At 45.3% G+C, this 27887-nt stretch overlaps 1 protein-coding gene across 2 annotated transcripts; it reads right to left on the bottom strand.

Annotated features, from left to right (window-relative positions):
* Positions 1-86: 86 nt before the first annotated feature.
* PRPF6 (pre-mRNA processing factor 6) lies at positions 87-25951 on the bottom strand. Of its 2 annotated transcripts, XM_075721115.1 has the most exons (21): positions 25853-25951; positions 24699-24867; positions 23780-23898; positions 23046-23124; positions 21923-22099; positions 20927-21082; positions 20127-20221; positions 19238-19394; positions 18863-19025; positions 15816-15934; positions 14939-15157; positions 13171-13293; positions 12188-12309; positions 10909-11047; positions 9798-9917; positions 8436-8612; positions 7426-7559; positions 6842-6933; positions 4622-4736; positions 2233-2359; positions 87-1443 (listed from the first exon to the last, which is right to left on the bottom strand). In XM_075721115.1, exons 1-21 carry the CDS (start codon positions 25921-25923, stop codon positions 1291-1293), a joined length of 2826 nt encoding a protein of 941 aa, XP_075577230.1. In that variant the 5' UTR covers positions 25924-25951; the 3' UTR covers positions 87-1290. The 2 variants fall into 2 exon arrangements, with proteins under 2 accessions (XP_075577230.1, XP_075577231.1); XM_075721116.1 differs by lacking the exons at positions 23780-23898; positions 24699-24867; positions 25853-25951 and adding an exon at positions 23406-23686.
* Between the last annotated feature and the right edge of the window lie 1936 nt (positions 25952-27887).

The following is a 27887-nucleotide window of genomic DNA, read 5'->3' as shown; positions in this document are numbered from 1 at the left end:
GTTCAAAGGTTTCTGCTATCAGACCCCACTCTTCCCAGTCAGAGTCAAAGGGCAAGACCACATTCAAAGAGAACGCAAGGAAACAAAAAAAAAAACCCACCCCAAGCTGTATTTTATACATGTTGTCCAAACAAGTGATAAGGGGTTTTCTCCTCCAACTAAATACATTCTATAACGCGCATACGCAAACCTGGATACTTTTGCTATATCCTAACATGTAAGACATTACAGCTTTTCGGTCAACGATCACAAGAAAGTCAGGTTTTTAGTGGGGGGTCAAAATAATACAGATCACAAGTACAGAAAATTGAAGACAGCTTATAAAGGGTCCCAAACACAAAGCTTTTCCTTGCACAAATTTGCTTTTTCCCACTTGCACTTCAAGAGCCTTCCCAAACATCCCAACCAAAAGCAGGGGCTGCTGTGAAAGTGCAGTCTCCCAACGGCTCCAAATAAAGGTTGTTCCTTCAAAAGGGCTTTCGGGGATTGCTGGATTTTGCCTTGTTACTCTAAAATACCACTGTGCTGAATGTGCTTAATGAACTCGGACACCTAAAAGAATAAGGTTATACTATGTACATTTAAAAAATTGAGGAGAAGTTCTCTAAAAATACGCTCTTGAGTATCGCAAAATGCTCCATCTGCTCAGGCTTGAGGAATACTTCTGAGTTGTGCTGCAGCTTGCCAGCAGAGGAGACCAAGCTAAACCAGGCTTGTGGCAAAAAAACCTAAAAAAACTAAAACAAAAGCCCAGCCCTTCCCCTCAGCTGCTGGTCTTCCCCCCCGAGAACTCCACTCGTCTCCTCTGAGGACATGCAAACAGCAACAAATCGGATCTGCTGGCAAGGAACCGGCATCAGACGGGCCAAACAGTAAAGAAACTGCACAAAGGGAGACAGGACAGGATGGGAATGCATGCTAGGGAAGAAACCAGAGGAGCTGCTGAACCTCAGAATCCATACAAGCACTAATTAAAGCTTGTATTTACAGGGGGGGATTCGGGCATCAAAACGAAAACGCCAACAGAGCCTCACAAGACGGCTCGTCTCTCCTACGTGACACCAGCAACGTTCAGACGTGCCACAGAAGCCGATGCCCGCGCCGTGCGAGCCAAGAGCGCTATCGCTGGGAAGAGAAGGAAGCGGCTTTTCTTTTTGGAAGAAAGATCTTTCATATCGCTACCGATCTCCTGTCCTCCGAAATCTGTGCCACTGGAAGGGCGAATGCACCGAAAGCAGGTAAGCAGACAAGTCCTACAGAGATGACTAACGCAGCTGAAGCCAGCATGCTCTAGAAGGTATTTTTAAGCTTGGCTGCCACAAGCACGAGAATCTCTCCGATCTTTTTCTGCCAATTCTCTATGTCCTTGGAGACGTCACACCAGAGCTCTCCGTGGCGAGGTTCAGCGTTCTCACAGCGCTTCCTCACCTCTTCTTGTTGTTCCTACGAGGAAGAAAAATGACAGTTTGCAAGTCTCTTAATTCCCTGGTTTGTTCCAGCGCAGAGCCAAAAATTTAACAACCCCCTCCCCGATGCAAACACTCTTCCAAAGCTTACGGTAGGTTTTTTGTTTTGGTTTTTTTAAAGGCAGTATCGAAGCCCAAGTCAAAATTCAGTGGCAGCAACTCTCCTGCCTTGCTGAACAAAGCGACCGAATTACAGTCAAGCTAAATTTTGGCTATAGCAGAGAAACTGCAGCAGAAACTTCCTTTGCATTATCACCTGCATGAGATCTGTCAAGTGAGAGAGGTCTCTGAAGTCAGAGGATAAACACTCCCATCATTTCAGTAATATCAGGCAGTAAAAACTGCCCTAAGAGATTAGAACAGACTGTTCCTCCAGCTGTGTTCACGTGCAACCTGTACTTGACACTTGTGAAGAAACGGGACTAGTTACACAAACCCAGCATTGCAACTACAGGAAAACGTCCTACGAGAAAGCTTGCATTCTACAGAAAGAAGATTGATTTCATAGATTTTTGCACGAACTAGCATGACTGCGAACAGCAAAGCAGCCTGAAAGACAGCTCAGCTAACGACAGAGCCTTTTAAAAACCACCACGCAGGCCTGTTCATGCTCATTCGTGACCAGGCGTGACAGCCATAGCCTCATCTGCGAGCCACGCAGGCAGCGGCGCCGGCAGCGTGCTCAGCCCGGCGCTGCAGCAGTGCCTGCGACCGGGTAACCAACATCAGCCAGGGATTCCTGCTGCCTTTCCAGGCACGCGCTCACCTCTGTGCCATGCTGGAGCTCAAATTTGTAAAAGAAAGCCCAGGCGTCCCCCAGGTCAGAGTCGATCTTCACTGTTCGGTGAAACCACTCTCTGGCCTTGGTTATTTTACGCTCACTCCAGAACAGCCTGTTGAGAAAAGCAAAAGCGAGTCGACGAATAGCCTCTTTAGAGGAACGTGCCAATCTGCAAGCACTCCAACTTGAAGGCTCTACAGATATTTCAATTCTTTGCTCTCCCAAGAAGGAAAGAGCAGATTTCATAGGCATCTGCTGACTGTCCTTCCCCTGGGAAGGGAAGAGATAAGAGAGGACTGAAAAGAACATAGAATCGTGGAATCATAGAATCGTTTAGGTTAGAAAAGCCCTTGAAGATCATCCAAGTCCAACCATTAACCTAACACTACCAAGTCCACCACTAAACCAATGAAGGAGAGAGTAGTAATTTCATATTTCCTGGCTTGGTGGCTGGATTATTTTTTAATGCAAGTAAAAACTAGGAATCACTAAGGTTGGAAAGGATCTCTAAGATCATCAGTCCAACCATCCACCACTTCCTCTCCACTCCCCCCCAGCGAAGCAGATTCACTTGGCCCCACGAAGAGACATACGCTCCTGAGAAGGGAAGCGTGACTCTGAGCTCCATCTTTGCTAACTCAGTTGCTTAATTTTGCTGTTCCAGATTTGGCGTAGAAAGAGACAGGATCCTACGCCTACATGTATTTCCCCTCCTCCAATTTCTTAATATTTCAAGTCGATTTTAGCATCTAACAAATAAATAACGTCTAAAAGCTGAAAATTGCATGCACGTTCCTGGAGCCCCAGCCGTGTGCAGTCACACGTTCGCATCCGCCAAGCAAGTTCTAGTGGAGCAGATCTACACCTTGTCAGCTCCACTTTACGAGGAAAGGCGAGCGCGTAAGCTTCCCCGCTCAAATCCCAGCCTGGCACCCAGCCCAACTGCTCCCATTTCATAAAGGTGCTCGTGAATTCTGAAATTTCTCCCCAGTAATTAACCAGCTGAGTCAATAGTCTCTTGGTTTCACTCCTTTGCATTAAAGAGTTCATTTGAGCTGGTAAGGTCCTTATCAAGTCAGACAGCCATCCCTCATAAAGAGCTTAGCCTGTCATAAAATTATACAGCTTATGTGATTGTTTTTAAGCCCTATAATACTCTTGATTGTTCCGTGTTAAATAAACTGTAATTTAAAAGATCATGAACAGTGATAGCAGAGGCTTAACACCTGCAGGTAGTGGCCATTTTCAGCAACATGTTTAACAAAAGTTTTTCAGAGATGTGTGACACTGTGGCACTACTGTACCTACATGCAAGACGTGATGGGAGGTGGAAGCTGTTTGTGTTGGGATTAGCTGCTAAACTGTCTGAGGTTGCACCAGAAGGGGCCTGGAAGAAGTTTCCGTAAGGCAAAAGTTAACATTTTTCTCATTTGCTGCTAAAGCTGAACAAGTCAGCTGTCATTATCTGGCAGAACCCAGCGTTGCAGTCACTGGAGTGTATCCTACAGTTTTCTTTGGCTTATAAAAAAGAGTTGTGAAAGAATTGGGCAACTGTTTGGGCAAAACGTTTCCCGTGTTAACCTCTTCTGGTATTCACAAAGGAAGAAAAGGAAGTTTGTTCCAATCACGACTGCTGTAGAGCCATTCACACATCAGATATGAAAGGATATGGCGTGAGTCAATTCTAATAGCGATTTTTCATCACTGGAAGCCTCGCAACTCGATCTAGACAAGACAATTCCTAGTAGAGTATCTTCCCATTTCAGAGAAGCAAACTACAGTATGACTGGTGGTCTACATTCCAGGAAGGGCCACAACTGAAGAGAAGTGACAAAGCAGAAATTCAGGAGGGGAGGACTACAACAGCACAGAATATAGCTCAGGATTAAAAAGAAAAATATGACAGAATCTAGGACAGAGAGAAAAGATGAAGTGAGCCACGTAAAAATTGAAAAATAACCAGCAAAAGTTGTCCCTGTTTTCACAAATACTTAAAACATACCCTAAAAAGCTTAAATTAAGCCTAGTTCACCTGAAAGCACACTGAAATCCCTTTCGAGGGACAAAGAGCTAGGAATTTTCAGAGTGCCCATACCCAGCACTGGAGGAGGACTCCGTGTGAACGTATTGTTGTCTGTGCTGCAGTCCCAGGCCCACCAGAACAGCGTGAGGGCAGGTTGACATCCCCTGCTTCGAAGCAAGGGAGAGATCTGCACAGTTACTAGGAGACAGCTTGAGAGCTGTTACTTGCTTTGAGGCTCATTAGAGCTGCTGCAGCCAGAATCGTATGGTCACGCTTGAGTGCAATGTTTCATCATGGATGCAGCCACACACAGACACGGGTATTTTTACTACATCAAACGCAAGAACTCACTTGGCCACAGCCAACAGGACATGTGGGTCATGTTCGCACTTCTTGAGAGCATCCACACTCTTGGTCTTTCGTTGCGGTCGCGCTTCAAGGAAAATTGCCTCTGACCACAGGATTCCTTAATCAAGTCAAGGAGGAAGAGTGTTTAGCGTTATTTCGGAGATTAACCCTCCCCATCCTGTCATCAGGCCAGTGCTCTCTAACGCAAGCAGCACTGCTGCCCCCACCCTGGTGTTATCCATGCCCCAACCTCATCCCAGACTGCTCTTTCTGCATCGATACGTCACTCAGTACTTTGAATTTTTAGCTACCGTGTGCACCACGCTGGACCTTCAGTTCTGAACGTCTCTGTACCATTAACCCTGCTGCAGCTTCAGCGCTCCCTACGCTGGCGTGCGCTAACCCGGAGCTCATGCCCTTCAGATAAGACATTGCAAGCAGTGGAACAGGGAAGAGCAACTTGACGTTTCAAAAGCGAAAGATACCCATTTGTCTCAATGGGAAACTGCAGTGGCAGAAGTAGTCCCAGAAGGTGCAAAGGACACCGTTTGGAAGCAGTTTCAAGCGTGCCAGAGAGCATCACGGTCTTATTGATGCTGGCTCTCCACACGTACAATGAAGGACAGAGTAGGTCCCAGGAAAGCCAGGTTTAATCCCTAGTTCCTTTCACTGCAAAAAGCAAGGGAGGAAATATGCTCAGAGGAGCATGAAATCTTCGGTTTCTCCTGTCAGCCAACCATACCTGCTGACCACTTCAAAGCAAAGCCTGAAAGCTCGTGTCTGCCAGGACTCTATCAAAGTGCTCTTACTTCCCATAAACTGCACCATGGGAATATACACAAGCTTTGACGACTGCAGTGACAGACTGGAGCAGAACTCTTCTCTTCTTGCTCTTTATATATATAGGGTCAAACCACATTTTTCAGGCCTCTATTTTCAGGCCTGCTGAGGACACAAACACCATTATATTTCAGTTTTACTCTTTGTGTAGCCTGTCTACATCAGCCACAAGCAACCGGGAATCAATTCAGCAATCGATGGACCCAAGTCTCTGGTTTACATGACTGTAGGTGTCCAATGAGCTAATTCCTGCAGGCTTTTAGTTTGTAGAGTTTTAAGATAGAGTTGGGAGCAATTTTGTTTAAACAAAAACTGAGATCCTGCTGCCCATTTCCATAGCAACAGGCAGAATCTGTAAAAAAGCCTGTGGTGGCAAACACTCATTAAGCATTAGGTCATTCACAAAACAAATTGGGACTTGGGTGGTATTGCTTTGTTGACCCACTTGCATGGTGAGCTGCTTGCAATGAGTTTATCATGTCATAAAAGTCACTTAATTCCCAATTATTTCACTGGGACTTAAGCAGCCACCAATTAAACACCTTTCAAAACCTAGCCTGAAGGCAAGCTAAAAAGATTTGCCCTGCAGTAGACTACTACATTTTGCAGTTATGTGACATCTTCTCTCCAAAGATGTCAACATGTTTAAATAATTAAGTCTTCCTGGAATTCTGCCAGAAAATAGGGAAGCATTATGCACTTTCTCCTCCCATCCCAAGAGGCAAATGTTTCCACTGCTGGTTAGAACCAATTGACTTACATTATATGACCTATTAGCCTTTTCTTAAATGAGTTAAAATAATCAAAACCCAGGACAAAACATTTATGGTACATGATCCCCTAATCATGACCGCGACTGAAATTTGCTGCCAGCACAAGTTATTAAGCACACAGTCGTGCAACCAGTACAGGCAAACCAACAACGGGAAGTCTCCTATGGCCAGCTGTACTCCCAACGAGACAGGGAAAAACCCCATTCCCCATTCTTTTTCCACTGAACTTCCTAACTACAAACACTCAAGAGTCTTTCTTCAATTTTAAACTTTGGCAAACTTCTACCAATTCAGAGAAAAGCCACCCATATCCAAGATGCTTTCCCAGGAAACCTAGGAACAAACTGTGGACCACAGACCCAGTAATATACCGGATACTGCAGCGAAATGGAATGAACACCAACCCGTGACCTCTCTAGTGCGAGACAGCGCAAAGCAACCAGGATTATCCACAAAGATTCTCAACGTTCCATTTGCAGAAGGATGACTGACACCTCTCCAAACACACAGTATTTTGAGACCTGGCCAGAAAGGACACCTTGGAAAAAGATGTGCCTTTCTCAACTGGGCAAAACAACCGTGTTTCAGATAGAAATGAGATCCGGCTCACCTGAATTGGGGCATTCTTGCAACGCCTTGGCCATCAGAGTATTTGCAATATTCTTTAACCCAGCTCTGTACTCTAATCGCACAGACTCTAACCTGGTAAGGAAGAGACTCAGTGATGATATTTATGACAACATATTCACTATGTGGAAATAAACAGCAAGTCACATGAAGGTCACTGGAAACTGCAAACATCTGCCCATAATCTGAATATGTGTAAGTGACTGACATCCTCCCATTCCTCTCTGTCTAAAAATAAACATGACCTTTATTCTATAATGGCCTATATCAAAAACAATCTGAAAAAGGGACTATAACAGAAATGAAGGATCCCTGGGTTTTCATGCTCTGTGCACTACAACTATCAGTAAAGAAATAACTAGTCCCCAGCTCCTTAGAGTAGCTACATACTAGCCAGGATTACCAAAGCATTTCTGGTATTCAGAAAAAGTTGTTAGTCCAGAAGAAACTCTAGGACGGGCATGGTCATAAGTTCCAGGTTCAAATGGCTGAGAAGATGTGAAATAGCTGACCTGAAGAATGCATTGGCTTTGTAGCCCAACTTCAGTTCATCTCCACACAACTCACCAGAGATCTGGATTCTTTGGATTCTTTAGGCGAGACTTTTCCAAGATGGCTCTTGCTCTAGTCAACTGCCCAACTTTTTCCTCCAGCCTGGACAGCAAAAGCCACAGGGGTATGGAATGGGGGCACTTTTTCAACTGTATTAAAAAAAAAAAAAGTATGGCAATATATGTAGATTTGGGGTGGGGAGGAGGAAATCTTATAACCCCTACAGAAAAGAACTTCCCTCCCTACATCATCCTGGAGAGTTTAGAAAAAGAGAGACCAAGTTGATTACGTTGCTCAAATTTCTCCCAGTTAGTCTAACAGCACAGAACAGTACAGAAGTCAAGTTTCTCCAATATCCAAACCAGTCGGGTACATCAACTAACACTGAGCTACCCCAGTAGCAAGAGAAAAAATACACCTCCCTCAATAATACACCTACAATTTGTGCTCCATCTGGAAATGAAGGGCTCTTACACATAACCAAACCGCAGCAACAGAGTGTGCAGGACACGGACTGCCTTTGAAGCCCGGGAAGTCATTAGGATATCGACACTGGCAGAAACCCGCTTCCCTATTACTTTTACAGCTGACAAGTTTCAGAAGCATTCATACCCAAGGACAAGGATTACCATTTAAAAGAGACAGGAGTGCTCTGTAGGCCACCTCCTTTTACTGTGTGTATCTAGAGAGCTCGTTAGGAAGCCTTTCTTTTAAGAGTTCTGCTTTTAGTCTTCGAGAATTATTGTGCGATGACTTTTTTCCTACCAGTGGAGTCGTCAAGCATACAGCAAACTCTCTCAAGCAAGAAAGTGAATTTTGTACATGGATACTGAGTAAGAGAAATTCTTGCTGCTTATTTCAAGGTCCTAATTTTTTTTGTTTTGTTATTGTTTTCACCAATGACAGAGAGAACAGAAATTATCTCTTCGGTTAGTCTCGGACAGAGCCCTCTCCATTTGGATTCAAAGACAGACATCTCTCCACGCCAGAAGCGCAAAGCAACCTTGCAGTAACGTACACCTTACCCCTTGATTATAAGCCTCCCGTGCTTTTTCTACCAGCTCCTTTTGTTCCTCGATTTGTCCCTTCATCATCCACAGTTTGGGGAAGTCCTCGTAGTGCTTCAGGGCTTCCTCACAAAGCTCCTGGGCTGCAGCAATGTTCCCAAGCACCCACTCTAACTTCACAGACTTCATGAAGACCTGAGAACAAACCAGAGCTGTTTATCACTAGGAGCCACTGAAAAACCATTACTCCATCAATGCAGTGGGTTCCCACTTTCATACATTCATTCGGATGTTATTGATTAGCTATAGTTGAAAGTAAAAAAAAAATAAATACCGGGGTTAAATAACAGTGGGAACAGATAACAATGAGAAAGGTAAATGCAAATATTAAAGGAGTTGGAACACCGTGATCAATCTATGTCTCACCTGTTAGCACAGAGTTGACATTTGTGTAATATTTGTACAAAGAGCATAGCTTTAAGGGCACAACCAATTAACAAATTTGAGGCTGCTTCATCAGCGCAATCTGATCTCCTTAGATCCAAGCTACCAAGACCACCTGTTCTTACTTAGGGCTTCAAGTTGCAACTGTTACCCTGCTAATTACAAACCAGTAGGTATACTTTCCTGCCTACACATGGAAGTTACAGCTGTGAATTAGAGACTGAAGGCTGTTGCACTACTCTTTGATCCCCGTCCTCCACATTCCCAAACTCCCCCCACTATGACTTCGCAAGCGAGGCACCAAGTCTGAGACCAGCCCCGGCTGCCAGCTGGAGAGAAGCTCCCTGACTGACAAAAGAGGAAGAGGACGGTGTAAAAGATCTAGGGTGAAGCACAAATTTGGGGGCAAGGGGGAAAGCAAACTCATTTTTCTTCTACTTGGACAAGTTCAAATGGTTCTGTATGAACAGCTGAAAATCGACGAAGTTTATCATACCAGAAGTAAATCTAGAGATAAACACAAGAGTGTAACTTTAAACAACAAACTCAACCAGCGCCGTCTTTAGCACAGCGAGCATAAGTGAGTCTTCTGTGAAAGTATTTTCTCTCTCTTTTTTCCAAGACATGCTTTTATGCAACACGAACATTATACAAACAGCTGTAAACTGGGAATTTCCTGACTTTTGCCATTTGTGTAAAAAAACCCGAAACCCTTCACTTGATCCTAGCCTTTTTTTTTCCCATCATGCCGTGACTTTGTGTCGCAATTCGCTGGAGAAGCGCTGCAGCAAAGCGGCCACATGCCTGCAAAAGGCAATGGCAGGGAGCCATCTGGTCAATCACGAAGGCCACAGAACTGAAGGAACTCCTCCTTCCGCCTCAACTCCCCCATGGCCAAGAGAGGTCTCAGCCTCTCCACCCTTCACACATCCTTACCCTTGCAGTGGGGGCACTGCTGCGAGCTTTTGCCAGCAGCCTCCTTGCTCTTTCATATTCATTGTTTTCTGACTCGAGCTTCACGGCAGCCAGCCAGATCTCCTCGCTGTTGGGGTTGGCCTGCAAGAACATAAAATGACAAATGCATACAGTGAATCAACAGCAGATTTAATCCTTCGTTTGATCCAGATTAAAATTGAAATCAGAGCTTTGTCAATCCACACTAGGATTTTTTTCAGTTCAAGCTCCTCCCTATCTTCTTTGACCTTTGAAGTTTATAGAAATTCTCCAAAACAGATGCGCAACACAAAGATATATGCCAGTTTAGAAGTTGGATGCTTCTCAATTGTTGAAAAGCATTAATGCTTGATCTTCTGAACTTCCAGTTTAAATACTGAAAAGATCACAGGGAATGCCACAACAAGACCCTCCTTTTATTATCCCTGAGCAAAAAAACCCTGAAGCTTGCATTTCCCAGCTGGGGTCTGTGAACACTCCTTCAATAAAAGCCGTTTCAGTGGCAACCATGTCAAAAAGTCTTCAGGATGGTAACAAAAAGCACCAAGAACACATTTAGGAAGTAAATATCTTTTACTTTCCATCTCAGGACCTGTCATTTGTTTTTGCTATCACTTAGCTTTTAAGCCTCATTCCCAGTGTTAGAACTGTATCACTCTGCCCACCTTTCTTTCACCATCCAGCAGACAATTCCCTTCATTTTTCTGTGGATTAGTGGGTTTGGTCCGAGCCGTAAGTAACACAGTAACCTCTTTACGTAAGGCAGACCACTACCCTTTTTACTGAGCAGACAGACGACCCGACACAAGGGGATTCAGATCCATGACTGGGGTTGGTGGGAGCCACGGTAGTAAAATTAATGGTTCATGAACTTAGAACCTGGTGTGGTACTGCTAGAAGAGCAGCAATACACTCTTGCTGCCAGCTTGCTGCTATTTTACAGGAGAACATTTTGCCACATAAAACAATCAAAGAACAGCGGAAGCCCCCATCATTTTGAAAGGCAGCAGGAATCAGGTGTTGACAGAAAAAGCCTACTCTGTACTCTTTACCGGGCATACTTAACACCATCACACAAGTCTAACACACCCACCTGGAAAGCCAGGGCCAAAATGCTTCTGGCTGCTGGCACATCTCCTGCCAGCCACTTCGATTTGGCTCCCATGAGCCAGAGCACTTCTGCTTTGGGACAGTGAGCAACAGCTCTCTGCAAAAGAGCCTCCAAGGATTCTCTGAGACAAGAAAGAGCAAGTTACAATCCCTTGAAATACTGCCAAAGGCGAGCTCTCACACACCATTTCCACTATCACTCAATGTTATAAATATTGTTGCAAAGTCCAACGTTGTAAACCTTGATAAGTTGTTTCATAACAAGGAAAGGGTGGGGTCTTTTTTCACAAGGGTTCTGAAATCAGCGCTCCACAAACGGCTCATTGTTCAGACACCTTTGTTTGATAGCCTCTGCGAAAAGACCCTGCACACAAACAGCTCATTTGTCTTGGAAAGAGCCATTCTTCTTAACAAACCTCAGTAGGAACTGAGACAGGAAGTTTTTCAGAATTATTAGATGAAGCTGGCTTGATCTGACTGAATTTTTTTTTTTTCCCCCCTCGTCTGGAAAATACACTTTTCAGGTAGAACAAGGGGCTTAAAAGACAGCCACCACTGGGAAACATGGGAGAACAACATCAAAAGCAAAGATATTCTTGTTCCAAAAAAAGGCCTGAATGAGGCAGAACTCGGCATCTGCAGTCACTTCCACACAACAGCTTTGTTAGCTTTAATAAGACAGAATCCACGCACTTAAGTGGTCTACTGTATAGACTGTTTGCTTTATTCTTTGGGCAGAAAGTTTCAGATGTGTAAAGCTTTATGAATAAACTTCAAAATACGAGGCCGGAACTGTGACAGTGTATCACCAACCTTAACACAGAATGTGATACACATTCACAGTATGTTTAATCAGAAAATGCCAGAGATGCCTGGACAACTTCAGCGATGAAGTAGTAGATCTATGAAAACGAAATTAAACACATGCTGTATTTTTAAGTGATTTGTATTCCCAATTTTTTTCTAGAAATGCCTTCTCAAAGATAACTGTCCCCACCTTGCTTATTCATAACCACTTTAACCAAGTAACCCCTCTTGCCAAAACAAGTTATGATTTCATAAGAACCAAAGATGTTCCGACCACAACAATAACAAAGAAGGTCAGACCTGCAAACAATGCCAGCGAGTTTCCACCCGCTGAACTAACTCTGCACGTGCAACACACCACTTCAGGGATCATCTTGTAGCTTTTCTTCCTCCCCAGTCGATCACCCTGTAACAAGGATGAACCCCTCCACCCAAGGATTATGCAGCACACATACCTCGTTCCATGGTTCTTTTCGAAGTACGCTGCTCGCAGCCACACGCTCTTCTTGCTCGGGAAAACTTGCAAGGCATAGGCATAAATTGCCCGGGCACACTCCAGAGCATTGTGAGCAACACACTAAGGAAAACCAGATCAGAACTAAGTCAGTTTAGGGTTGCACTGAAATCAAACGCAAGAAAGAATTACACGTGCATAATTCAACACAGAACTCAACAACTCAGAGTAATACATGAATTAGGGCATTACACATAGCAGAACAGTTACTATCAGCTTTTTAAAAGGAAGCAGGGAAGAAATTTTCAAGTGTCCCTCTATCAGAGCACAAGTATCACTGGCCTTTCACCGGAACTGACACACACAGGCCAGCTTGAAAAATTAGCAAGGCATTGTAAATGCTCTCGTGTTTGCACTTCATTTGTTTTTTATAGGCAAAACTATAAGCGCCCCAGCATATGCCCCCTTACCACTGTAAGGCCAATTCAAGGCCAGTGAAGCAGACATTTCTCATGCTGAAATATAATTTAGTTTTTAGTGCATGTTCAAACTACTCCCCTAAAGCAAAGAAAGCCTGGTAAAACTTCTACCCTCTCCTCTGTCCAGTCGTACATTAACTCCTGAGTTGCAGTGTTTACGCCTCGAAACTCAACCCCCCAGTTCCTTTAACCAGACCTCAATCTCTGTTGATATCACACACACAAAAAAACACCCCAAAACAAAAACCCCAGCAACCAATCTATCCCAACACCAGCTTTTTGCTTAGTAAAAATTCAAATCTGAAGAAAGCTCCACGATACAATAAGCTGCTGAGAGGCAGACTGGCCAAATGCAGGCAGATGTTGTGGGAATCGCATCCACTTCCACTGATAAAAAAATGTCATTTCCCAGGCTCCAGTTCAATTTCCCCCAATTAAAAAAAAAAAAAAAAAGAAACGAAACAAACAAAAAAGCCCGAAACCCCAACATCACAGCTGGACATACACTGTCTGCGTCTTCCATCCAGGTGTGTTTCCGATCTTCCTCCTCAATCCCAATCCCAATCACAGCTCGCATGATTGCCTGGCATGTGGCCACACTTCCAGCTTTATCACATTCCTCAGCATCCTAGAAACAAGCGTAAAGCCCCGCTCATTTTCAGAAATCAGCACAAGAAGTTAGATTCTGCAACAGCAACTCCTCATGTGCAAACACAGAGACATTGTGGCTCACTGCCACATTAAAAATATCTTATTACTCAAACATATCCTGACAGTAACTATGAGCCTACAACCACAAGGAAGGTGCTGTAGTTGTACATACAATCAATCAGAAGCTGGTTAAGAAACAGAGCACATCACCTGCATCCACTGAAAAGGAGTAAGTGTGACAATGTGTGACCTTTCCAGCCTGAAACGTCTCCTCTTACAGCCCCACTGACCTGCCCTGGGCTGGGCCAAGCAGGGACCTGGCCAATAAAAAACTGCAAGAATTTCAGAGGGAAGAATTGTAACACCAAAACCACTGATCTTCTTTCAGCTTTGGGTTGATTCTTAAGTCTCAACAGGGCTAAGCAATAACTGAATTTAAATGAATGCATCCTCAACGGGTGTTAAGTTAAAGGTGCAAAGGCTCTCTCACCAGAGCATATATGGAAAGGTGGAGTTTTCTGACATACAAAGCTTTTGGAAAGCCAAGCGTGTCTTGCTTAAACTTGTTAAAAAGGGCTCTGATCAGATAACAGAAATGGAACAGTTCTGGTACTGAAAAGGAACTCGAGAAGACAATGATGCCAAGGCTGCGGTGGTGTTTTTTTTAAACAGAAGTTGAAATTAACCCTTAATTGTTTTACTGCTGTAAAAAAAGTTATAATTCTTTTAGATGTTAGAAAAGATACCCATTTAATATTAAACACTTTGTTCATTATCAATACTCTCTTAAACAGCGTGCCAAGAACATTTTGCTGCCTTGACCCACTGTGAGTGATTTTAGTAGTTAACTGGTTTAAAGACTTATGCTCAAACAAAGCACAGTACATATTCAGGAGGAAAGAGGTTCTTTTAACCCGAACACCAAGCCGTTTAGATGGCAACAGTCTCTGAAATGTCTCCCTAACTCAAGAAACTCAAGCACCGCAGCTTTTGAATTTGACCAAAACACTGGAAACCCCTACAACTTTTTGCTACTTTTCCAGTACAGAACATCAAAAATACGATGACCTGGGATGAACCTCCAGAGATTGCGTTTTGTAAACATCACCGTACACCACAGCTCCACGTGCCAGCTGTGACTGGTTCGCATAGCCTCAGGACTACAAGCCAATAAAGGACTAACAGAATGTTTCCTGCCTGCTGCATATGCAATATTTGTATTGACTTCTTACAACACTATCTGACAAAGACTTCTTTGGCAAACAGATAGCTTTTAAGCCAAAAGAGACATATGCAAAAAATACATAAATCCCTTACTGGAGGCTTAAAGCCTCTGTCCTACTTAAGGCAGCAGCTGCTTCAACTTGAAGCTGGTTATCTTCCAAGACAGAACTAAACCAGACGTTCCTCAGCTCACCACATGCAACGTTACCCCAGAGTATCACCTAACCATGCCCTTGGCTCTCCTCAGCTTTTTAGTCTCACCTCTTCTATTTTCGTGGGGCTCTCCACTGATAAGCCTAGTGCAAAATTACTCTATCCTACAATATCTTGCATCAATAGCCTTCAAAACAGAACCTGAAGAGTTCAGCTGGGTCTCTAACCAAAGACCAAGCAAATACCTGTATCCATTGCTCTCTGTTGATTTCCACACCATTAGCCCTAAGAGACGTGATGGCTCTGTCAATGATTTTCTCCACCATCTGGGTGTTCCCATTGGCTTCCTCCAGTTTGGCAGCAGTAATCCAGATGTGACGATCCGTTGGAATATTCTCACGGGCTTTGTTAAGGACTTTACGAGCATTCTCATATGTCTCCAGCCTTGCCAGCGCAAGCCACAGCTGCGGAGCAACAAAAGATGTATTTTAGATTAGAACAAGGAGATGACAACACCGCCGTATGGCAGGTTTGGCCCAAAAAGATAAGCAGCTTTATGCCGTTCGCTACTAGTTGGCAATTGTCCTCAAGCAGCATAAGCAGGCTGCAGAATACCAATGGAGAAGTGGCAGAAACAAAGTCTACTGCTGTCTCTGTAAAGCTCAATCGTAATCAAGATATCATCTCCGTTTGCTGGGCAGCTGCACTCCGATTTTCTGTCCACATTACCTTTTCAACAGCTGAATATTACACTCCGATTCAGCATTCCAGAAACGAGCAACTATATTTTAGGTTCCCTAGGCTATACGTATGCTTGTTTTCACAATTGTCAAGGCACTAAACATGAACACGAACATGGCTAATTGGCTACAGCAGGCACAGCAGTACACTGGCATAACTAACGTAACAATTACACAGGAAAATGAGGCATAATGACCACCAGACAATTAACTCTGGAGGAAAAAAGCACAGTCCACTACTCATCACATCCTTCTCATTGTGGCAGAGAGTGCGTGGTAGAAAACTCATACTGCACTTATGCTGCCTTTTGTTTTCAAAGCTCTACCGCCAACCTAGAGTGGTGTGTAGGGGGTTGCTTTATTCTCCTTTTTTAAAACTTACTTCAACGCTAGTCGGACAGCACTCCACAGCCCGACTCAGCATGATCCTGGCATCCTCTGGTTCTTCTAACTCCACGGCTGCTTTCCACAAACGCACCGAATTTGGAACGTGCTCAAGGGCTAGAGGCGCAAAACAATTACGTCAATCATGACAAAGTAGTTTACTAAAGAGAACTCTATTTTTTAAAGATGATATATTAAAGGCTTTGTCCTATTACAGGTGAACTTTCCTGAAAGAGAGAAGGGAGGGAACTGTACTTACATTAGTTCTTGCTTCAACAACGAGAATTTAAATCAGAAAATAAAAAACTTACTTAACAATTTTAATTGGAAACAGGTTTTGGAGAGACAAGGGCTTTTTCCCCTGCACAAGCTGTAATTGCATCTTCTTCAGTAAAACACCTAGCTGAACAAAGCCTCCAGTCTCAGCAAATGAGCATAGGTAGGATCTTCAAAATTGGGTAGCCTAATCATGTTCGATCTCCCTTTATAAAAAAGAAGCATCTTCAATACTAACTAATAACACAACCTTGTTCCTTAGATGTTGAAACTGTCCCTTCACAATTTAGTCTTCCCATAGGCATCTCCTGCAGCCTAACGGATCCCAGTTTAGCTTCCCAAAAAGTTATTGGCCCGCTATGCAAAAATAAAAGAGGAGGATGCATAAAAGCTTAAAGGTATTGCTGACACTAACACCCTAAGCCACTGAATCCAAAGCGTTCTTTCAGGAATCCAATATGGGCTCCATCTAATTAAGAGTCTTTGAGGCTTCCTTAATCTTGTCCAAGAGTTACCTACCACTGGTAGAAATTGCATTCTCCACAGACTATATGTGCTGTTTGAAACATTCAAGTCTAAACAGCAGCTTTGCTCAGTCTGTCTCTTCATAACCTTGTATCTTAAAGATACACTAAGAAACTAAAGTGTTTTTTTTTTCTTTTTAGCTTTTTGTCACTACAACTTACACCACAGATTGCTAGTATTAGCTGCATTGCAGTACTAGTTTCATTGCTTCCATGGTGATTGTACACAAACGTGCTATAGTAAGAGAGGACTGAGCACATCCTTCTTTAATAAAGCAAGCATAATTGCAGGGCTACAGAAACGGGTGGGAAGAGGCATCTAAATGTACTTTGAAACTAGCTAGGCTTCCAGGCAAGGCTGTTGTTCTAAGCATTCCTGCAAAGGCAGAGGCACACTGCTGAGCCTCCACTTCAGAGCACACCCCAGCTCTACGGAAAGACACAGAGCATTTACAAGTAGTGTGCACCGAGGATTCAGGCATTAACTGTTTCTCCTCGAGTTCCTCCTGCAGCAGCAGGAGATTTTTCTGAAGAATTTAAGTGAATAATATCAGCCTGCAAGAGCTGAAAGCATCACTCAGCAGGACAGAACATGTTCTCATAGATAGAGCATTCGATTTTTACACCTCAAGACGCATTTTAAACACTCAGCTTGCTGGCTCTCGAGTGAGAGAGAGGCTTCAAAAACTCCAGAGGTTCTGCTGGATGGCAGGAATGCACACAGCCAACAGACGAGAGAAACACATTATGAAAGATCACACTTCAGTGACATTACCTGGCAGTCAGTCTTTTTTATTTTAGGAGAAATAATGGGTTGAACTGCCACTTATGTTAAGGCTGTATATACAAACAGCTCTAAGCATCATATTACTGATGTTCCCTAGGTAGCAGAGGAGCACTGTGAAGCTGTTAACAGGCAGAAATTGGAAAGAGAATGATAAATCACGTTCCATTGCACTAACAGCTTTCTATCAGAGACTAAGTAGGTGGTTCCAAAAACCGAAGCGAGATGTTTTTCTCTTTGCAAAAAACAACGTTTAAAGCAAAAGTCAGTACTTAATGCGTAAGTCACTGCTTTTACGCGAGATGCTCTCCTGCCCAAGCGGGACTCAGAAACCTATTTCTGCTCATGTAAGTGTTTTTCTGTTCAGCATCTATTATTGCTCTTGAGAAGACACACAATGTCACAGGAGCAACACTTCACAGCACGCTGCACTGCTCAGCCAACGAAAATAAAAAAAGCTACTGAATAGTTAATATCTGAACTCTTACAACTTCAAACCCAGGAACCAGAACCTTTAAGTGCCTTTCATCCATACGCAGTAAGAGGTCATTTCACCAGAGATGTGCAATTTTACATGCAATAGTAAGAGGTAGGAGGCAATTGAATTCCTTTGAAGCCAAGCTGTTCAATACTGTAGGCTGCTTCACACTGATTTAGTAAATGCATTAAATCCAGACACCTTTCCCGGTCTTGATTAAAGTCAGGAAGGATCTAACCTCTTCTGATACAGGCACAGTAACTTAAAGTAATCACAGAATTAATACTATGAACCTGCGAGGAAGACCTGGGTTCAGGACAACACAACAAACAGCTGTTGAAGAGATCATTGTTTGGAAAAGACAGTAATTCCACAAAAGAGGAAAACCTCCAAGTGCAATACAACAGAAGATGTAAGGTTTTAGGTAAGCACCACAGAGAAAAGCTGTTTGTCAAGAACACAGAACTTGCTAAAGTACAGCAAACCCCAAGGCCCACCAGGCTCAATGATATGAGAACCCCAAAGCCTCCAAAGCTCCTCCACCAGGAACCACTGTGGTCCCTAAGAGGTGACAGACAAGTTGGAACTCAAAGACCAAGTCCTGTATCTTTTCCAAAATGTATCACAAGGTGACAGTTAAAACACCCTTTTCTCCTTAGAGCATCATTTTTTAATTGCTTTCATCTACCTATCTAACTTTGATCAAGTTGGAATTGATTTTGGTAAGCGAAATGTCATTTTGCAATTGCTCAGTAACAGCAGCTTTCCACTGAAGGATGTTTTTACAAATACTTCAACAACCCTGCTCTTTGACTTAATAGCAGCAAGTTCTACCATTAAGGCACACGTTATTAACAACTGTATTTTCACCAAGGATGCAAAAAAAAGCACTTAAACTTACAGACATGTCTTGAACAACTTACAATGCAATACAAAGAGAGGGACACTCAGACTTTGTTCCCTGGCCCTGCAGAAGCTCTCACCTTTCCTAAGGACGCGTTTCTTTGCACGGATATCTGTCTCCAGCTCTGCTGCTCTTATATAGATTCGGACAGACTGTGGAAGGTGGCGGACAGCTTGGGCCACAACAGCCTTGGCTGTATCCCCAGGCTGAAGCCGAGCGGCTTCTAACCAAACATCTTCACTCTGTCAGGAGAAAGAAACAATCTTCCTTTACATCAAAACAAGAATTTAAAATTAGAGCTTCTAGCTAAATACGTGTTCTTTTAACACTGCAGATAGTAAAGCTGTATCAGATACAGCCTGATACAAGCTTAACGGAGAGATGCTGCTGCTCGTAACCACAACCTTCTCCTACTGCCCTGCAAGGATCAGCAGGGAAGCAAAGCGATTCTGACCTTGGGGCACATCTCCGTTCCTTTCATGATGAGGTTTCGAGCCACTTGGAGTTTGCCAGTGACCTCCTCCAGTCGGGCTGATGCTATCCAGGCTGGCGGATGATGAGGATTGGTCTCTCGTACAGATTTCAGGAGCAAACGGGCTTTCTTGATATCACTAAAGGAGGAGGAAAGACAGGCAGGAAGATTTTCAGCACGCTAGCAAACAATTCTCCTGAATCAGTAAGTGCTTTACAGTCAGTTCTTCACAGCCACGCTCAGATGCACAGTAACCGTGACCTCAAATTTTTCCATACTGGTGACACAAATTACATCCTACCAAAACAAGCTTGCAAATATACACTAACACAGCAAGATCACAGTGAAAAGCGGTTAAGCATTTAAGTAAGATTTTTAGGAATTACTGCTGGGCACTTGCAGTTGGAAGCTGATAAGCACAAGCATTGATTTAAGTCAAGTATTAGCATCAACATTTGCACACATCGCTTTTGACTTCAGTGGCAATTCTTTATGAAACAGGTGTCAAACTTCAAGTTAAAGATGTTTCCAGAGGTCGTCAATCAAGCCTAAATTAGCAGTACAGAAGGACAATTAACCAGGTTATTTCCTGGCTGGCAGGCAGCCACGCACTGCCATCACTCTGGCATGTTAGTCCAGGGATGGATAGAAACAATCCCCACAATTGATGCATCCAGGTCAGACGGTAAAAACAGGAGTCGAAAGACTATACCAGATCTCATGTTAAAAGAATTCATCCTCAAAAACTCACCTAGCATCTTTTGCAAATTAAATGCAAGCTGAAAGCCACCCGCTCAGACAGATTTCCATTTATATACAGGATCACAGCCATTACTAAGAGGATAAATCAGTTAATCCTTCTTAAACTTACTTGATATCTCCTCCATGTGTGGGAATCATCGAATTCAAGTCTGTCAAATATCCTTTCGGGTCCACTACAGTCTGGCCACTCACAGAGTCCGACACCTGGGAAAGTCAAGCCAGCACTACTGAAATGACCATTCATGGCCCCACAGGCTGCCTGCACACCTTAAAGGCTAGAAAAGACACTGCAGCTATACAAGAAACCTAGACAGTCATCTGTTACCAGAACCAAGGGGGGAAAATGTCACAAAGCCTTGCTTATTAGCTTTTTTCCAGTTCCAAAATACACGCCTTTAACATTAAAAATTTAGTACCACTGAAAAGGCAGAAAACAAGCCGCTTGGCTTTCAGTCACCAAAAGGTCTTGCAGCCCCACCAGCTAAAGTCCATCTTTTTAGTTTAAACCAGATTTAGATGGGAAAATCAGTGAAAAAGAACAGAAGTCAACAACAATTTAAGAGTAATATTTTCCAGCATTTTGTCCTGCATCCCTGCACAAGACAGAAGATACGCTTCCTGTGGTAAAACTACCAGTGCTGCTTGCCTGAAGTCCACCTCTGGTATAACAGGGCGGCCTGTTCTCCCATGCTGACCAAGACTTCCAGGGACAAACTGTTATATCTCAGGAAATTCTATTAGTGTAGAGGGCATGAGATTTGGGGAGGAGGAGTACAAAATTAGTTCACAGCTGAGCTGTTTCTTCTAACACGCAAGAGGATTAAAGACTTCTAAAACCAGGTCTTAAATAGCAACACAACACCAACCCCGGGTATACCTGTGACAGATCCTGCCTTCCAACATCCTTACCTGGCTTAGCCTCATATCCATCAACGTGTTCCTGGCTTGGCCAATCTTCCTCATATCCAATTCGCCTGTCCCAGGTGTCATTAAGCCTGGGGTCATTCCTCCCGGGTACGGAGTATTCAAGCCCCCTGGATAGGGAGTATTCAATCCACCAAATTGCTAAAAACGAGAGTGAGAGAAATACATTCCTAAAATCTCTTCTGAGATTTCAAAAATAATTCAGGCTGTTGGCTTATCTGCTCCTCTCCAGTGGCTACAGGACAGAGATGCCAAAACCCCATAGGTACTTCTGAAACACTGGCTTCCCTGAACCACAAAACATTTCTCCTACAGGTTTTGCAAATCTGTAGGTAATTACTCAAGTTCAGTCAAGTCAGTGAAATAAGTAGCAAGAAAGTGACAAATTCGAGCACAAGCATCTAAATCTAGCACATGTAAAGACGAATATCTACAAAGAAGTCCCACGGACATATGGTGCCAGTTCAGGGCCAGTTTCTCCTGTAACTCTGTGACCATAGTAGCCTGCAGCCTTGTAGCAACAAGCTAAATTATTTAATTTTCAGTTGACTGCAAGGCAAATAATTTTTAACACAATTGCTCCAGGGCTGAGCAAACCATTAGGTGAAACTGAATTTTACTTTCTGATCCATTTTTGCAAAATATTGTTGTAACAGAAGAGGATGTTGATTATGCTCACCAGAACCCATTATCACCATTCTACAGCCAGAGAAAAGGAAACAAAACACTTTTTCAACACAAGAACCAATATTTCCCTGCCTATCCATGAGTTTTGTCTGGCAATGGGTATGTACTGAAAGATTCTGGCAAGCGCAGGAATTTTACATCCAGCAATTCCTTTGACAGACTCACAAACTACACCAAGATTTTTAGTCAAGTGTCTTTTTTTCTCCACATCCCACTAACGAATGCACAGTTTAACCCTCATCTCTAATTATAAAGCACGGCTCACGTCTTCATCAGGTTTGCTTTCGTACTCACCGTTTGGCGCGGGTCCACAGAGGTGTGATTCTCCCCTGACTGTAAATGCTTTGCAAAGAAGCTGTCGGGTACAGGAGTCAGCTTCTCATAACGAGGATTCCTCTGGCGCTTGTTCCTGGCATCGCCAACTTCTGGAATACTCAGCCACTCTTCTTCCGTCACCTCTGCTAGCTTCCGCTATTCAAACAGGAGTTGTCATCATTATTTGCTGTAGAAATTTGGTCTTTTTAACTGCTCTAATTTCTTAATAGATTTTTTTTTTTCTTCTTGAAAGAATTCAAGATCAATTAAACACTTAAAGGTCAAATGTGAGATTTTTTCCTAATCCAATGTACAAAAGAATTATATGCATTTAATTAGAATTTGGTTTTAGTCCAGACTGAGACTCCAAGTCAATTTTGTTATTAAATTCAGCGTTACAAATACTCAGATTAATCTCAGTGCCTGCAGCATCGAGAGGTTTCTTACTAATCATTAAACAATAGCTTAAACAATAAATTTTATTTAAAAAGGAGATTTAGAGTCAGGAGATCCTGTTCAACTACTACTCCAATGCCAACAAGTTACCAACCCCTCAAAGACGGAAGCGTAGCACCTTCTCAACAACTGATGTGAAGTCACAATGAAGCACAAAACAAAAGCCCAGTATAAAAATTTGCATTAATTTCACTACCTTGTGTATCCTCAAGAAAAGGGCTCACCAGGCAGAATCGCTGTATTCTCCCGTATCCCTACAAAGTAGCTTACAAACACCCACTTCCATCAGCTGAGTGCAGCTCTGAATGCCGCTGTCGGCAGAGACAATATTGCTTTATCACTTACTGCAGATTCTATCACCACTTTGATTTAAATCAGCACTGCCAATTATACTGCCGATAACCGGCTGAAAATTATACTGCGCTACTCAAGAGAGCTTCAAACCGAGAAGAGCTTCTGCACCACTAGCTGCCAGCTTCATATTCGTTTACTTATTTTTCCAACAGAAAGCAACGCTAATCCAGAGAATAACAAAGTACCTGTTTGCTAACACACAAAATCTGAACAAAGAAATGCAGAACATACATCTAGTGCCCATATGCCATAAAGATAAAAGTCACATTTCAGGCAACATTTTTTTCCTTACTTTCAAGTCCGAGAACTGCTGCTGAATTTTGGGTCGTTCCATACGGTATTTTTCTATTTCCTCTTTTTCTCGTTGTTCCCTTAGGAAAAGGAGTACTGAGGTTATGCTCAAAGTAACAGTCAGCAAGTCTTTAAACAAAGTGTTGCTATTACAGAAAAAAGTGTTTGATCAGAGCTAAGGTATAAAAAACCCCATTTCTTCCCATGTTTAGATTAGCAACACTATGACAGAGATGTCTTATCAAATAAGACAATATTATATAGTGTAAAACCAGCCATCTCCAACCAAGTGAACTTCAGCCTTTAACATCCTCTTACCTGCAGACCAGGCAGTGAGTTTAACAAGTTAAGTAACATTCACCCATTTACAAGACACCTGCATTACATGACTTTTCCAACAATTTCCAGTGCACCGGGCAGTACGTGACGTGTCAAAACCAGTCACTCAGCATCTCCCCACATCATCTTAATGAACTACAGTGAATCTTAATTAACGAAGCAATTCAACCACATCAATTCTCAGAGCAAGTTGTGCAAAATACCCATCGTCCTTAAAACTTGGAGCCACAGAGTCAAAGGCACAGCGTTAAAACAAATAAAAACTGCGTACGCTTCTGAAAACGTACCCAGTAGGCTAGGACAAAATCTGAAATGGAAAATGGAAGAGGCAGAGGAAAACTCCAAAACACAAACTAACTGGAAAACACTCCACGCCACTGTTGGAATTTATCCTACCTTCTTTCTTTTCTGCGTTCATCCATCCTCTTATCCAAAGCTGCATAAATAGCGTCTGCTTCCTCATCATCTTTTTCATAGGGACCGCTTGAGAACAGGCTCCCAGCGTACCCATTGAACTAAGAATTTGGAGAGAGAGAGAGGAAAAAAAGAAAAAAAAAAAAAAAAGCAGTAACCTCAGTTTAAAGCTCCTCTGATGTTCCTGCTACAGCCGACAGTTACCCAGAACAACGAAAATGCACGAGCGGGCTATTTCCAACAACATTGCATCAGACTAATGCATCCCTAAATAAAAGCAGCTTTCTTCTACCACCCCTAGTGTTCATTCTCCCACACCATTTCAAAAGCAAAGCTGCTTCAAAATTGCTTCTCTTTCAAAATTGCTTCTATTAAGCAATAAATGAGATCCCAGTATAGAAAGGCCATTTTCTTCCATTAACCGCTTTTTTTTTTAAAACTACTGAAAGCAAACAAAAAGAGTAACACAGCATTTAACTAACCAAAGTGGGATTTAAACCCAAGAGACTACGCAGGCCACATAAAGACAAATATATGTCAAAGCACAAGAGCTTAGATTTCATTTGCGCAGGAGAATACAAAATACATCCCCCAAAGTACTTAAACTAATATTTTATTTATGGATCTCTTCCCAAGACTCTCAGGGCTCTGTATAGATAATTAAACCACAATACATGGACCAACGCCACAACAGAAATCTGCAAGCACTGTGCTATTATGTATAATAAGGTCTCAATTAAGAAAAAAAAAAAGAAAAAAGGAAGCGCTGCTAGCAAACTACAGGAAACTCTGGCCTTGAAACCTCAGCTAATATGGGGTTTCGTAGCAAGAGAGCAGGGAGCTAAAGGACTCCTCTTCTACTTGGGGAAAAACATCTCCAGGATGATGAAAATCTAATCACCTCATCATAATTGGTGTCGTTCAAATCTTCGTCATCATCGTCAGCCGTCTGATTCTTTTTCATTTGATCCCCCACAGTTCTCTTCCCCGGCGGAGCATGACGATCATCCACGGGGTCGTTGGCATCGCGCGCAGGGCCGATATCAGAGCGGGTGGTAAAACCTGTGGCTCTGCATTGACAAACCAGGAGCAGCTATTTAGCACACTGCAACCCCGCTGCTTGTTACACAGGGGGTCTGTCAAAATTATTACTTGTAACAGGCAATAAAAATATCATTCTTTTGCAAGAATGGCATCAGCCAGTGCCCATCCCTACCATGCATAGGGCTTGGGGGAAAAAAATGTCCTCTTATAAGGAGAACTTTATCGACAAAGACACTGCAATCACCCGGCTCACTGCTCAACCATCCATCTTGTACCACGACACATGTTCTCTTCTAAACAGTGTCTCTCGGTTAGACACAATAAAAAAGCTGGTCGTGCCTGTAAGGCACTACGGGCTGGGGGCCCAGGCACAGGGACAGGGCGCCAGGGGCTTGCCAGAAACCCCACGTTCAACCCGATGGTATTTGCCAGGGCACGGCTGATAGAATCACCCCAGCGTAAGGGCAGCAACACATCAGCAAAGGATGAACATAACTCACACCCAGCAAAGGGCAACTCCTGGTGCCCACCCGCCACCGAAACGCGCCTCTCGCTGTTCCCACCATGAACGCACCCAGGTTTAATGATTTTTAACGGGGCCCCAGGCACACACGCAGTTACAAAACCCGGACAGACACAATCCCCTCCCAGCCAGTGGCCTCTAAAGCACCGAGGAACTTATCCCCGGTACCAGGATCGCGTTTAAATTAAAATAATAAAAAAAAAACAACCCAAAAAAACAAAGCCTATGTGAAGGGTAACGCGAACCATCTCGCAGCGATAACACCTGGAAAGCCGAGCAGGCCGCGCGGGGCCGCCGGCCTGCCCCGAGGGGACGGGGATGGACGGGGCATGGGCACGAAGCCGGGCACGAAGCCAGGCACGAAGCCAGGCACGAACCGGGGCCCGGGGGCGTCCCGGGGCCCGGCGAGGAGGGAGGGCGGGCGGGCCGTGAGGGGGAGGCGGGGCGGGGAAGGCCTAGGCCGGGCCCCAGCGCGGACGGCGCCTCACCCGCGGCCCAGCCCCGGCACGTAGCCCAGGGGCGCGGGCATGCCCAGGAACGGCTTCTTCTTCTTGTTCATGGTGCCGGGGACGGCGGCGGCGAGGCGGGACGGGGACCGGGGCCGCTGGACCCGACCGGGGGAGCAGCAGCAGCAGCAGCAGCGGCGGCGGCGGCGGCGAAAGCGGAAGCGGCGGCGCAGGACGGGCGGGGCCGGGGGCGGGGCTACGCGGGCGGCCCGCGCGGCACTTCCGCTCCCGCGGCGGCAGCGGGGGAGCAGAGCGCCCCCTGGCGCCCGGGAGGTCCCAAGCGGGGTGCGCGGGGCGGGCGGGCGGCCACGCGTGTGCGCGCAGCGGGCACGCGCGGGTTGCACGCGCGTTCTGACACAGCAGCGCAGCTGCCCGCACGCGCCCGCGCACCAGCACACGCGCGGGCACGCTCACACGTGCATCTCTCCCTCCACGCGTGAAACACAACCCCCCCCCCCCCCCGCACCTGCAGCTTAGAGCCGGCCCCTGCCCCCCCGCGCACACGGTGTGCAGGGAACCGCCTCCCCCTTCGCGCCCCTCGAACCCCACGCATCCCTTCTTGCGTTTACACAGCCCTCGCCCGTGCCAACGCACGCATGTGGCTGCACGCACGGCGACACGTGCAGCGACACGCACAGCGACACGCACAGCCACATGCACAGCCACATGCACAGCAACACGCACAGCAACGCGCACAGCCACACGCACAGCCACATGCACAGCAACACACGCAGCCACATGCACAGCGACACGCACAGCGACACGCACAGCCACATGCACAGCCACATGCACAGCAACACGCACAGCAACACGCATAGCAACATGCACAGCAACACACACAGCGACACGCACAGCCACACGCACAGCCACACGCACAGCCACATGCACAGCAACACGCACAGCGACACACACAGTGACACGCACAGCAACATGCACAGCGACACGCACAGCAACATGCACAGCAACACGCACAGCGACACGCAGGCTGCCGTGCACAGCAACACGCACGCTGCCACGCACAGCAACACGCGCAGCCACATGCACAGCAACACGCAGGCTGCCGCGCACAGCAACACGCACAGCGACACGCAGGCTGCCACGCACAGCAACACGCAGGCTGCCACGCACAGCATCACACACGCTGCCACGCACAGCAACACACACAGCGACACGCACAGCAACACGCACGCTGCCACGCACAGCGACACGCACAGCGACACGCAGGCTGCCATGCACAGCAACACACACGCTGCCACGCACAGCAACACGCGCAGCCACATGCACAGCAACACGCACGCTGCCACGCACAGCAACACGCAGGCTGCCACGCACAGCATCACACACGCTGCCACGCACAGCAACACACACAGCAACACGCACAGCAACACGCACGCTGCCGCGCACAGCAACACGCACAGCGACACGCAGGCTGCTGTGCACAGCGATACGCACACTGCCACACACAGCGACACGCGCAGCAACGCGCACGCTGCCATGCACAGCAACACGCACAGCGACACGCAGGCTGCCATGCACAGCAACACGCACGCTGCCACGCACAGCGACACGCGCAGCCACATGCACAGCAACACGCACGCTGCCGCGCACAGCGACACGCACAGCGACACGCAGGCTGCCACGCACAGCATCACACACGCTGCCACGCACAGCAACACACACAGCGACACGCACAGCAACACGCACGCTGCCACGCACAGCAACACGCACAGCGACTCGCAGGCTGCCGTGCACAGCGATACGCACGCTGCCACACACAGCGACACGCACAGCAACACACACGCTGCCACGCACAGCCACATGCACAGCGACACGCAGTGACACGCACAGCCACATGCACAGCAACACGCACGCTGCCACGCACAGCGACACGCACAGCAACACACAGGCTGCCATGCACAGCAACACGCACGCTGCCACTCACGCCGCCACACGCTGCCACGCACGCTGCCACGTGCACCAACACACAGGCTGCCACACACGCTGCCATGCACACCGC

Source organism: Pelecanus crispus, chromosome 14 (genome assembly GCF_030463565.1).
Source record: "Pelecanus crispus isolate bPelCri1 chromosome 14, bPelCri1.pri, whole genome shotgun sequence".
Classification (NCBI taxonomy): domain Eukaryota; kingdom Metazoa; phylum Chordata; class Aves; order Pelecaniformes; family Pelecanidae; genus Pelecanus; species Pelecanus crispus.
Note: the sequence above shows the minus strand (reverse complement) of the source record. Positions and strands in the feature narration are given on the sequence as shown.